Source organism: Bombus vancouverensis, chromosome 8, assembly GCF_051014615.1.
Source record: "Bombus vancouverensis nearcticus chromosome 8, iyBomVanc1_principal, whole genome shotgun sequence".
Classification (NCBI taxonomy): domain Eukaryota; kingdom Metazoa; phylum Arthropoda; class Insecta; order Hymenoptera; family Apidae; genus Bombus; species Bombus vancouverensis.
This window is the reverse complement of record NC_134918.1, coordinates 13,196,614-13,210,067: the sequence shown is the minus strand read 5'-3', so window position 1 is coordinate 13,210,067 and position 13,454 is coordinate 13,196,614. Positions and strand designations below refer to the sequence as shown.

Below are 13,454 nucleotides of genomic sequence, written 5' to 3'. Positions count from 1 at the left end.
ATTCTCCTCGAGCATTTCGCATCTCGAAAACTTAACGACAAGCTCCCTACCTATAAGACGGAAGGGGAAATCCTTGCGCGGGGCAGAAAAGCGGCAAGCTTCCGTTCGTCCTCGTCGTGAGTCCGATTAAGTTGATCGTGCTGGAGAGTTTCGGCCGGGCACTCGCCACGGGCTCTGCGAAATATCGTCGAAAGGAAAAAACACAGCGAAATTTTACCACGCTGCGTCCACGTAGCTCGCGAATCGGTCGCCAACTTACTTGTGTACCGGGACAGGGAACCCTTGGGCGGCACACTGCAACGTCACCGAGCCGTCTTTCATCGTACGGAATCCTCTGGTGTCATCGATCGTCGGAAATTTCGGTCTCACGCTGCCCACCGGCTCTGAATGTTACCATATAGTGTACACGCGGCGTGAACTCGCGCGTGATCGCACGTGGGATCGGGAACCCCTGGGCGGACTTGAACGATCGCGAGAAAAAGACCAGGACCAGGCGAAGTGTGACACGCCCATTTTTAAAAAAACTTTGTAAACAGTCGGAGAAAGCATGAGATTGAAGAGAAAATAGAGAAAAAAGAACGCACTGAGAGAAACGAGATTGCTGGATCGATATCTTCTTTCTAAAATAGCAGTTGACAGTTCAAACTCCTATATGAGAGCTACGACACAATTATTTTAGCGATCGTTTCTCGCGTCTTATCTCCAGCAGTCAACGAGTTCTAGAAATGTTCACTGGGAAAAACTCTCCTCGAACTTGTCACGTTCTTCTATGTTAATTCGAAGGCATACCTATAACTTGGTACCGGAAATCCCTGCGCGGGACAGAGCAGAGGCAGCGTTCCATTGGTGACGACAGTCAGACCGTTTATGTTGCTCACAGATGGAAATTTCGGTCGGACGCTCCCCACCGGTTCTACATTCGAGTATCCGGGAAAGTGCGAGAAAGATACAGAACACGATATCGATCGTGACCAGACGAAACTTACTTGAAAACCAGGACAGGATACCCCTGTGCGGGGCAAAGAAGGGTTACAGAGCCGTCGATGGTCGTGCGGAAACTCCTGGAGTCGTCGATGGTCGGGAATTTCGGCCTCACGCTTCCAACTGGCTCTGATTATGCAATTAAACAGCAACATCGCTTTCCAAATATCGATATCGGGCAGGATTAGCGCGACATTTTGCCTTCTTTCTTTTTTAATTGATTGTCTACCTGTTTAAGGGAACGGGGAACCCCTGTGCAGGGCAAATCAAAGCTTGACTTCCGTTCTGCACCGTCCTGAATCCACGTATGTCGTCCGTTGAAGGAATCTTTGGGCGGACACTGCCTACCGGTTCTGAAGGGCACGCGAATAACGATTCAGATAATTTCTCCTGTCTGCACGTGGAACGGGGAACCCCCGAGGGATACACGGTCGTTTCAAAAACCATCCTTTCCTCGTCGACGCGTTAGTAGAAGAGGAATAATCGTTTCAATGGACGAAAAAGCTCCCTATCGAATGTCTAGCTCCGGTAATCGTTCACAGACATTCCGAATAGCCTACTTTTCTCTCGTTTTTTTTTCCAATATTTCTAGTTTTGCCTACGCAGTTCGAATTCCCTTTTTTTTTTCGATCATGCTAATGCATGTATCTCGTATCGGTGATCAGAGATATATCGTACCTATAAACCGGTACCGGGAATCCTTGGGCAGGGCAGAGAAGCGGTAAATTGCTTTTCGATTCCGTGGAAAGTCCGTTAAGGTTGTCCATCGAAGGAAACTTTGGCCGTACGCTCCCCACGGGTTCTGTTTCACAACGAAAACGCTATGACTGTGTGGAGCCGTCTTTGCGGCGCGTGGGCCCCCCTGCTCGGACCCTTTGTCGTCATTGTGATTCTCGTTACCGCATCTCTTGGCCGTCGTTATTTGCACGGTACACTATGCGACTCAGACTCGATGGAATCGCATTCGTATCGACAGGAGGATTCACCTGCCGTCGTTGACCGATTGCTTTGACAATAGAATAGCTCTGTACCCAACGAAGCTGTGTGTCTGTCAGATTTGCTTCCAAGAAAAAGATAGTTCTTCATACCATATGTTTCAAAAGCGATAGAACACTCGTGACACGAGACGTTACGTACTTACATCGTTCGATACGAACGAACAAAGTGGAGAATGGTGAAAGCTGACAGCTGCATTGAGCATCACATCTATTCCACGTGTTAGCGTCTAGAGCGTTTCATTTCGTGTGAAATATTAGACTTATAGAGTGACGTTTGACTTACCACGCGAGAGCGAAGGACAGAGCCCGGAAATCGCGTGAGGGCGCCGCAAAGCGTCGGAAGAATTTTACGCTGTTTCTTTACTTTTTTTTTTCTCTTTCTTTCTTTTCTTCCGTTCTTTTCAAAATTCATCGAAACCGATCATGCCAAGAGTCAAATTATGGGCGGGCGGTGGCGCGTGCCCGCAGGGGTACCCTGTCCCAGCATTCAGGTTTTCCAACGAGCTTGATCTCGTACGAAATATCAATACGTTCTTTCATCTATTTACATCTATTTTACAACAACAAGATATCTTCAATTTCACCGACCATACGAAACGAACTTTCAAATTTGACTTTACGCTCATTGATAATTCGATCAAGCTGGCTGGCTTAAAAAATAACACGTACATCGACGTGGCTACTTCAGCCGAAGGCAATTGATCTTCCAAGATACTTGGGTATTAAATATATAGATACCCGATTATTTAATCGCACGGTCTGGCTAAACGCTCGACCTGTTCACTCTGTTTCGGGGAAAATCAATTGCCTCGGTAAACAGTTTCGAACCCAGACAATACTTTCCCGGAACGCCACAGTTCGCGCGATAAAAGAGTAGTTAAAGTCCGACCTGCAACACGAATTCGGTACCGCGTTCGCGGGGACGATTTACATCGCAAAAGAGTCCTCGTTTACATGCTCGCGTTTATCTCGTGTGACGGTCAATTTCTAAACCAAGCAACTGTTGTAAAAAAAAAAAAAAAAAAAGAAATAGAAAGAGAGACGAGAGAGGAAAATCGAAAACGTTCAAATTGTCGTTTAACTTCATCGCGAGAGGAACGACGATTATTCCACTCTTGTACGCGCACGCGATTACCGTCCAGGTTCGAAACTAGAAACACGATTCTGATTTTCACTGTTTTAAAAAACATATACAAGTATTTACACGCTACGCGATAACGTAACTTACGCGTTTATTACGCTTCGAAGAGTATAAAGAAGAAAGGACGATGTAATAAATCAGAATCGTGATTTCAACGAAGTTGAAACTGATCGTTTCTTATGATCGTCACTTACCGGTAATGACGAGACGTCCCTTGGTGGCAGACAATCTTGTTTCTCCGGTGAGTCTATGCTTGGTGCGGCATTGATAGGTCTTGTATCCGTCTTCGGGTCCGACATCGCGAATGTGAAGTTCTCCAGAAGGCAGTACCAGGTATTTTCCATCTGTTCGAGTGACCGAGTCACGAAGCAAAGTAGATAGATTATTTCTCGGCGTTGATTCGTCCGGTGCAACTTTCTAACCAGGGATAATTGACTTATCGGAAAGTACGTTCCGGCCAGTATCGGTTCTATTGGAACAGATTAATCGAACTGGACGACATTTTACGCCCGGTAGTATATAAAGTTCGTACCGATATGGGTCTGGCAATCAGAAATATTCAATTATCCCAACGACCACACGGTACTCGTCGGACACAGACACACACGTAGCAGTGTATATCGACCAGTACAATGCCGTCTTGATTAATACATTGGCCCGCATGCACTCTACTACATTTTGCTACCTTGGCCAAGTTCGTTGAACGTTGAATAGCGACCGACTCTTTATCTATCTCGTGCTTTCACCGTTCGACGAATCGTTGGGCGATTCAAGCCATAGATTCAGGCCCGTTCGTCAAACAACGGACGAGGGAATATCGAGTTTGCATTGTTCCCAGCCCCTGGCATGTCCGTGAAACGTGTTGTAAGAACATGCCGTCAGATTTGTTGATCTACGATATTCCCTTTAATCCGTTTAATCCGAAGAAGCTACCTTTAACTTTATCCATCGGATACAAATAGTAAAATAACACGTTTAAAGCAAGATAAAGAACGTTCAAAGGGATTAAAAATCGAAGCTATTTAAGATATTCAATTCGTAATCTTACACTGTTAAGCTTCGTCGAGTTAAATACCTCGTAAAGAATTACATTCACGTTGCGTTCCTCTCGATGACTTCCGGCTTACAGAATAATCACGAACGAACGAGCCCGATGCATGCAATCGACTACTGTAATACTACAAGCAATAAAAAACCAATAGCCATGTACTCTAGAGTAGTCACACAGGGAAAGGAAGGTTCGTGAGACACAGTGGAGCCGTGAAAAAGAATTTGGAAAATGGAGGGAAGTCTGGGACAGCGCGAGCAGCGGCAGTCAACGTCGTACGAACAGTTCAAGAATAGTTCGGCGTTTACTTTCCGAAACGAGGGGCATCCGGGCTGTCGGACGATTTCATCGTACGTCAAACGCATTTCTGTCGCCGGTTCGTCCTCTAGGACGCGATACAACATTCGAGTGGAGGCCGATAGAACGAACACGTTATCTCTTTCCTTTCTTTTTTCTTTTATTTTTAAGAAAAGACACGACGCTGTTATCGCCACGGAGAAACGATCTCTCTGCCTACTTATTTGTTTGCTCGTGGCGCCACGACGCATCCTGTTTCTTAACTCGTGATCCACCGCAACCTGCAATCGTGGTGGCCGATTTCCGGTCTCGCGATCGCGACGCACAATGCCGATCGTACCTGTTGCGTGTCTCCCTTGGTTGCGTACGAATCGAGCGGTTCCTGCTCCAACAGAACGCAGGATCGCAAAGGACGTCGCTCGTTATTACTCGGCGATCCGGTCGATGCCCGAGGGAATCCTTGAAACGTTGGTTCGTCGCGCCACGGCCGCGTCCTTCGCGCGATTATGAATGGAAACGATCGTACGACCTTTTTACTCTTTTCGCAGTCTGTACGACTAAATGGAGCGTACGCGAGCGAACCCACGCGTTACCGACGTTTCGTCCGCGAAAAAAAAGGAAAGTCTCGCAACGCGCGGTCGTAAAGCGTGGATGAAAGAGAATGAAAACCTTCTATCGTTCTTTTTTTCCCCCTTCTTTTCATTCATGGTTAAGATGGAACTGCGTGTGTGTACCCATGAAAGTGTGCGTGTGTACCGTAATCGGTGCTAGGGTATATTTCAGTTTTCTCGTCTTCGATCCAAGAGTCAACCTCGACGAATTCGGCGACGAAGCTCGGTATGTGACACTTGATAATTGCGGCGTTCCCCCGAAGGACGTGTTCGTCCATCACGTTCACTGCATACCGCTGCCCGACAACTGCAACCAGACACCGGTTTCCGGTTTTACCATAAGCCGCACATCTACATACAGCCTCGTATCCGTGATGCGATCGATCGTTGCGATGAGCGTTCGGTAATTCGTGCGAAGTTACGACCTCTTAAACCCGTACGAAGAAGGAGAATCGGCCGAGCGGGGTAATTAATCGATTAGCGAAGCGATTGGAGTAAACGGAGTACAGACACGATTTGGACAGCGGTGATTTAACTGCTCGACGAGTTCTCTTTTTTTCCTCGATTCTGCTAGCCGTACGTTTTCCCAACTGTGTATAAGCAATTACGGTAATCCGAGAACGTTAACGGCTGAAACTCGGTCGATCGATCTCTCCACTCCAACCATATAGCATAGTACGCACGAATCGAAGAACGAACGCCCACGCCCACGCAGAAGCAAAGGAACGAATCGGTGGATCTCTGATCAGCGCGAAAGCGGAGCAACGATCTCGCGCTGTACAGAATCTCTCTCTTTCTCCATCTATCCATGTTGATTGATACCGTATGATTGTCCCTCGGCTATGTAACTGCCGCCGGCCGAATCGATCCATCCTACTACGTCCACGTGGTCGGCGACGAACGAGGGAACCTGACACTTGAAAATCGCCGCGTTGCCGCGTATCGCGAACTGATCGTACACCTGAACTTCAAAGTATTGGGCGACCACTGCAATAAAAACGGAACAGAGAGAAAGAAAAACACAAGAGGATAGCTCGTCGACGAACTGAATAGTCGATGGACGGACGGGCTTTGATCCGACCGATTAAAATTTCAATGAACCGCGAGGCTGGCTCTCCGCAAACGGGAGTTTACCGTGCAGAGCATCGTCACTCCGTGAGCGGCGACGCTCTCTTTCCACTGACGGAAATTAGGCTAGCCAGCGGACATCAATTTCCTCGTGCGTCGGTTTGATTAGTTCGGGCTTAATCTAATCCGAAATCACGAACGGGGCCGAGCGACCGTCCCGTTTTCCAACCGTCTCTCACTCGAGGCGCGCTCATTCGTTCGAATCGAACGACAAATATTTGACGGAGAATATTTCCAGGAACTATGTCAAGAAGCTTAATCGCGAATAGAGCGATGCTGATGCGGTGTGACGAAACGTAAAGCGCTATAGTCCTAGAAATGTGCGCTGTCGAGAACGAGGCTAGAGAGAGCTGGATCGTCTCGATGGAAACGCGAAAATCTAATTCGATCGACTGTCGCTTGGGTTATTCTCTCATCGACACGCTCGGCCACCGACCGTGAAATAAATTTCATTAGGTCGCGGCGCGCGTACTACCGTTCGTGTTCGATCGTTAGCCGAACGAAAGTGGATCGTCCTGTTCGCGGTCGCGTTTAATTTGCGAGCGACAGACTCGATTAATCTGACTTAACCTAATCCGTTGGATCGCGGTGGGTAACGAGGCCACTGCCAGCCGCACGCTCTGCCTCCGTACTCCGTTTGCGTCGGCCGCGTCAGAAAGGGCAAACTTTTCATAGGCGAGAGCAAATTGCACGCGTTCCACTCTATCATCACAGGCAACCATCTCTCTCCTTTCTCCCGTGCGCTCTTCGAGTGCATCCTGTAGATATTACTGTATTCTGTATACGCTGGCATACCCTGAGAGCGGACGGCAACGAGAGTCAAAGCGTTCTAGCACGCTCGAGCCGCCTGTCCTCCGCAAGAGGGATGAGCACGCTGGTAATTCCATTTATTAATTCCATTAAAACGCCGTCAGGACTCGCGTCGGGTCGGCGAATCGAGCGTAGGCGGTAAATCGAGTTGATCGCAATGCGAAGACCACTTCTTTGATCGAAAGCAACGAAACAAACTGGATCGAACCGTGTCGATCGTTTACATCCGCTCGAAAGGGGACAAGAAGATAAACGAGATTAACGAACACGGATACGGATATGGATTTCTTTCGAAGTTGTATAATGAAAAATAGTCAGAAAGATAGAACAGTCTTTTGCACGATCGAGAAAAACCACGGTGCTCATCGCCTGCTCTCGTTAAATATGCTCTCCGTAATCGAGACGAGAGAAGTACCCTTTTCTTCTTGGCTGTTCGCGGAGTACGTGGATCCATCCTCGACAGCCAACCACTCGATCACGTCTACGAAATCTGCCACAAAGCTGGGTACGAGACACTTCAAGGTTGCCGTGTTGCCGCGCAAGACGAACTCGTCGATGACCCTCGTCTCGTAGAATTGCTGGACCACTGCAACGCGCATCAACCCAGAGAACGTGAACCCGACACACGAAACCCGTAAAACAGAGAGCACTAAAGTAGCAACGGGATTGTATTCGTGTCGTGTCCCGCTTCCCTTTCGTCCCATCGGAATTCGTTCGTTCGGGAAAAGGAAATGAAACGTTGAAATTGGAGCGAGGGGGAGAAACGGAAGCCCGTCTCCCTGGTTCGTAGGTTAGTACAGTAACGAGATCACACCGTCTCCGCCTACCGTAATCGTCTCCGACCGTGTAAATCGTTCCATCGTTGGCTACCCATTGATCCACCTGAACGAACTCCGACACGAAACTCGGTATTTTGCATTTCATGATCGCGCTGTTTGCTCGTATCACGTACTCGTTCTCGGCCTCGGTGACGTAGAACTGCGAAACGACTGCCCGCGCGGGCACACCAGGATGCGTGATCAACGATCGTATAGGTGTACAGATTGTACGATATATGTGAATCGCAGAAACAACACAGACACACGCTTTGGCTTACTCGATCACGTGAATTCGCTGAATTCAACGACACGTCTCATGGTATTTACCACCTGATCCAGTTCTGTACGGTTGAAAGTAAAGTTCAGGCACTTGCCAGTTTTGCGATCGAATCGATACGACCGTGGCAATTTTCGAGCAACCGATACCTCGAAGTTCGCATAAAATTAAATTCGATGGATTAGTCGAGATACGACGTGTCGCCTTAACAGGAAGGAACAGATTTACCGTGAGGCGTGTCTAAATAAGCCTGGGTAGAATCGAACCCCCGTAATACCCTGGCCGACAGCAGGATCCTCCGGAATATACACCTCTCCGTCCTCCCTGATCCACGCCTCGACCGTAACGAACTCCGCGATGTAACTTGGGATGCTGCACTTCAAGATCGCGCTGTTCCCCCTGATCACGTACTCCGTGAGAATTTCTGGCTGATACGGCTGCGTAACGACTGCATGGAAAACAGGCTGCTGACGAAACAGCTCGGACGATTTACGCGAACGCTGGTAGTTGATTCGCGAGCCCGGGATTTCGCTCGAGAAATGAAATTGGACGAGTCGATTAAATGTTTAGCTCGATTAAGCGACATATATTCGCGCGATTCTCGAGCGGCTGGCGCTTGGTAATCGAGTTGGTTTATTTTCTTAAGAGAGCTATATAATGCCGGCGTGAGAGACCCAGCGGATGGTTCATTAACCCTCGTCGCGTTGCCGCCGCCGTTCAACTGCCGCCAGACTGGACCGCGCCGGAAACCAGTCGTTACCACGTGCCACTTTGAACTTTTACCAAGTTTGTCGGGAAACGGAACGCCCCAGGAAGAAGAAAAAACTCGAGGGACCCAGTCCGAACGATTCGGACAAAAGCAGAAGGAGAGCTACGACAAAGGAAACAGAAGAAAAGGACAAGGACGATGAACGTAGTACCGTAGTCGTTGGTTGGTCTGAAGGTCGAACCGTCGCTTCCCACCCAAGAGTCAACCGACACGAATTCCGCGACGAAGCTCGGTATGGTGCACTTCACGATGGCTGCGTTTCCGCGTATTACGTATTCGGATACGACCTCCGCTTCGTAGTACTGAGTCACGACTAGAGAAAATAGGAGCGCACGATATGATTATTAGCATAACAATGTTGACAGATCTGCCGGACCGTTATCGTTTACATCGATTACAGTCGAAGCCCGTATCATACGACGTTGACAAACGTAACTCGCTGCCAGCTTTTTCCATCGTCCCTTTTAAAGCCTATCCCCAGAGCCCTACCGTTCTTCTCGTCCGGATTGAAAGAGTTTCCTTGATCGTCCTGCCAGCCGACTACTTGAACGAACTCCGCGACGAAGCTCGGTATGCTGCACTTGAGTATAGCCGCGTTGCCGCGTATCACGTACTCGTTGTTTACTTCGGACTGATAATACTGGTGTACAACTACAATAAACGGAAGTGGCGATAATCAGCCGCGTTGTAAGCGATGCGCGTCCGCTCGCGCGATTCTTCCACGCACTCGAGGCGATTATCTACACATGCACGGACTATGCAATGAAATCTGAAATGAACCATAACATTATCGATCTCATTGTTCCCTGGAAACCAGTGTACGCTCGTCATCGATGTGCTTTTCGACCGAGTACGACGACATATGGAGAACATGGGCGAGCGAAACGAGATTACTCCGTAACGATTAACAACGTTGAGACGCACGACGTTGACGACAGCTTCCGCGGTGACGTATTCGTCGACGTCGTCGTCGTCGTCTCTCGCCGAGCAGATCGATTCGTTAGGTCGCATCTTACATCGCAGCCGCGAGAGAGCTTAGAGAAGCTTGCATCCAGGAGGAGCACGTCGACACGTCGCGTCGGCAAACGATCGGTGCACTTTGACTTCGTGGCTGTGTGTGCCCGTGTGTAGTGTGTGTACGGCCGTTTCTACGCATGTGCGAGCACGCGAGTAGACGAGACAGACACGGGAGGAGAAAGCTAAACAGAGAGAGCGCGAAACCAGAAGTAGAGAGAAGGGTGAGGGAGGAACGTCTGACGTCCACGTCCACGTCGACGATGTGCTCCAATTATTTGGGCCAGCACGCTCCCCGGTAGAAATAACGAGCTGGAAAGAACGTTAACGAGATCGGTCGACGATGTTCTCGCGTGCATATACATTGATTATGCGAGCAGAGAGCGATTGACCTACGCTTTCGGTCCATTGCTCTATTTTCTATGGATTCGCGGATAGCTGCTTGCCGTTGATAATTGCTTCGATAAACGTCAGGCACGCGATCATTCGACGCGACGTCTGACGTTTCCTTGTACATTCGTTAGATGCGTTTTATGGGTTTCGCTACGTATAGAGAAGGTGGTAGATCTGCTCGAAAGAACGACGAGACGACCGGCTTAAACGTTAGATTCGATCGAATAACACGAGGACTACCGTAATCATCGCCAGGTACGAACTCCTCTCCCTGATCGGTATGCCAGGACAGAACCTTGACGAAATCGGCGACAAAGGACGGAACAACACACTTCAAAATGGCACTGTTCCCACGGATCGCGTACTCCTTGTTGACGTCCGTGTCGTAGTACTGCGCCACCACTGCGATTTCGTCGTTTTTAAAAAAAATAAAGAACTCGCGGTCGAAAATCGCGAGCGAACGCCGCTCTTCGGTCTCCGTTTCTCATTTCCAATATTTCGTACTCGAAAGTTTTGGCACTCGAGCCCTTTCAACTGGATCGTGCAACTGGGTCAACGATGCACGTTTGCGCGAATTACAGCGTCCGATGAGCGATTAAAAATTTGTGCAATATTTTCGAGAATTTCAAGCGGAAATGCCGAAAGGAAATGGTCTCGCTAATTATAGATTTTCGTTCGAGTATCAGAAACTGATGAGCGGCGAGCGTTCTTGCGAACAACGGCGGCGGCAGCGATTACTCGTCGTGGAAGCCCTGCTCTAATTTTGCCTGATCGTTGGAGGAAACGGCGATAATTGCCACTGATGTAGTATGCTCACCGTACGTGTCGCGATAGATAAACGCGCAGTACTGACCCAAAAATGTACCAAATTATGTAGGTACTCGATCGTTCGCTGTTCGAAACAGCTGTAAAGAAAACGTTTTAAGTCTCCGTGCCTGGCCTATCTTTAACGTCGTACCACTGTCATCTTCAAGATTTAAATAACTTCTATAAGTAATCTGATAAAATTAATCCGTATAACATTTTTAGAAAAAGGAATCTTACGATAGTATTGATCTATATAAATCTGTTTTCTTACAGTTTGACAACGGCAAGACGCCTTTTACTTTTACTTCGTAGTCCATCAAAATTTGACCCAACTTTGTACACTGCGTTATTCCGTTGAAACTAGAAGAATAACAGATGGCCAGGCGACGGCTAGGGTTCCCGTGTAATTTTGGAATGGAAGAGGATAGCTACTTACCGGCTCTCACGTTAACATCTCGGCTGTGAACTGAACCTGCTGGGGAACGCGCCAAACAGCTGTAGACCTGAGCATGAACTTCTTGACGATAATCCTCGGCGCGGAAAGGAGGGAAGACCAAGTTTCCGTTCGGTAAGACCTGACACAAGAAGATTTTGTCATTTGCGAATGAACGATCTAATAAGGCGACAATTAATTCGACCTTTTTAATCGTCGAACGACTGACGTAAGATCGTTCGTTGCATCGGTAACGTAAACGCATAACACGTAGGTGTCCAAGCATTCGATAGTGGGAAGTCAATCGCTCTCGATGAAATTGAAAGATGGTACAAAGGACGCAAAGAAAAAATATGAGAATTCTAGCAATTTGCTTGAAAAGAAAGGGAAGCACCTGTCTGAGTCCAGGAACGTCTCCAACAGCACTTCCGTCAGCACGAACCCAGATGATATCCGGTTGGGGGTTTCCTCTGGCCTGGCATTCGACAACAGCTCCGGTTCCATTAGAGAAGTCAACTCGGTTTGGTGGTTCCTTGACGAATACTGGTCCCATAGATTCATCCTCAGCGCAAGCCACTGCGGAAACAGAAAGAACCGCCTGCTTTATCAAGAGAACGCACCAACGATTTCGATCGTTCTCTCAGCTTCCTCGAGAGGCTATCATTCGCTATGCAACGAAGCAGATGCAACGATATCGGGAGATCAATTAATCGAAACGGTCACTGACAAAAGGAACTTTAGTTGCGTGTCTTTCAGCCTTGCTTATCATCGGCCTCCGCCAGGATACGCGACACCCACGTTCAATTGGCGCGTCGCCAATTGCAGCAAACAACAGGTTGCCGGTCTGCTATTGAATAATATGCTATCAACGTCACGTGACCATAAGGGAGACGGCAATGCGTGATTCCTTTTCCGTCGCAGAGATCCCGATTTCATCGACGTGCATCGACGACAGTGGTCACGATCGAGAACGATCAATGGTAAAGATCGGTATCGTGCCAACGATTGCGATAAGATTCGGCTTTAAACTAGCTTACAAATTTCCTCGCACCGACGAAAGTGTCCTGGTGATTTACTTTCTGGCTATCTGCAGCATCGATGCGAGTTTCCGCGTGTTTACGATTATACAAGAGTCCCTTGTTCCACTTTCGTGGTGCGTAACTGTCTACCGGTTTATAACGCACGGTTACAAGGCGAGAACGGATAAACGCAGCAAGTTGTAAAATCCGAGTCACGAAGAACCGGTTAGCGAAGCGTACGCCGCGCCGGCCAGGCGAACGACAAGAGGTGCGCAGGTACGAGGAACAGGTGTTCCGAAGTTTCGTCGTATCGAATCTTAGCGCACATATCCCCTCCGCTTCTTTCTGTTTTCCCAGGTCTTGCATGGCTTCGAAGTCCATCTATTCTCGCATCGTTCCTTGCTCCCGCTTGTGTATCGTGCCAATCTAATTACATCCCTGCAGCCGTCATCGTTGTATAGAGTAAATTTAAACACGGAAGAAACGCAACAATTTTAAACAACCATCGGATAGGCCGTTGAATGAACTGTTTGGTCATTAAGAAAACACGGTCGCAAACAGGCGAGAAGAAGGATTGATCGGTGACCTGGTAAAAGCCCGGTGTAAAAGCATTTTTCGTTAAGTTCCAGCGTTACGCGCTTACGATCAAAGTATCACAGTCGAGATTCTTACCGGTCGATAACCGCTCTGTAATCTATATGTACATACATATATAGGCAAGCTTTGAGACGTCCGGATACCCTGCTTCGAGAATATATTTCCAGCAAAGATACGCGCTTGTATGCGGCTGTAACGTGACGGTGTGTTGTCCGTTCACACGATGGAAATGATGCGCGTGTGACTCACGCGCCTACGCTTCCACGCGTGTGCGTTGGAGCTCGTAAGATCGTGACAACCATAACAATCGAAT

At 48.3% G+C, this 13,454-nt stretch overlaps 1 protein-coding gene across 34 annotated transcripts in view; it reads right to left on the bottom strand.

Moving 5' to 3' along the window:
* Nucleotides 1-13,454, bottom strand: part of Dscam1 (Down syndrome cell adhesion molecule 1) — a 56,217-nt gene that overhangs the window by 39,130 nt on the left and 3,633 nt on the right. For 22 of the 34 annotated variants that reach the window (XM_076620845.1, XM_076620848.1, XM_076620854.1 and 19 more), the window contains exons 3-6: nucleotides 11,920-12,101; nucleotides 11,529-11,667; nucleotides 8,387-8,557; nucleotides 3,315-3,464 (exon numbers count right to left, since the gene is read on the bottom strand). In XM_076620845.1, the coding sequence (XP_076476960.1) occupies nucleotides 3,315-3,464; nucleotides 8,387-8,557; nucleotides 11,529-11,667; nucleotides 11,920-12,101 (642 nt within the window). Of the gene's footprint in view, nucleotides 1-1,659; nucleotides 1,784-3,314; nucleotides 3,465-5,898; nucleotides 6,064-7,429; nucleotides 7,601-7,841; nucleotides 8,004-8,386; nucleotides 8,558-9,029; nucleotides 9,192-10,525; nucleotides 10,688-11,528; nucleotides 11,668-11,919; nucleotides 12,102-13,454 lie in introns of all 34 variants that reach the window. The other 12 variants (XM_076620853.1, XM_076620850.1, XM_076620862.1 and 9 more) reach the window with 7 other exon arrangements.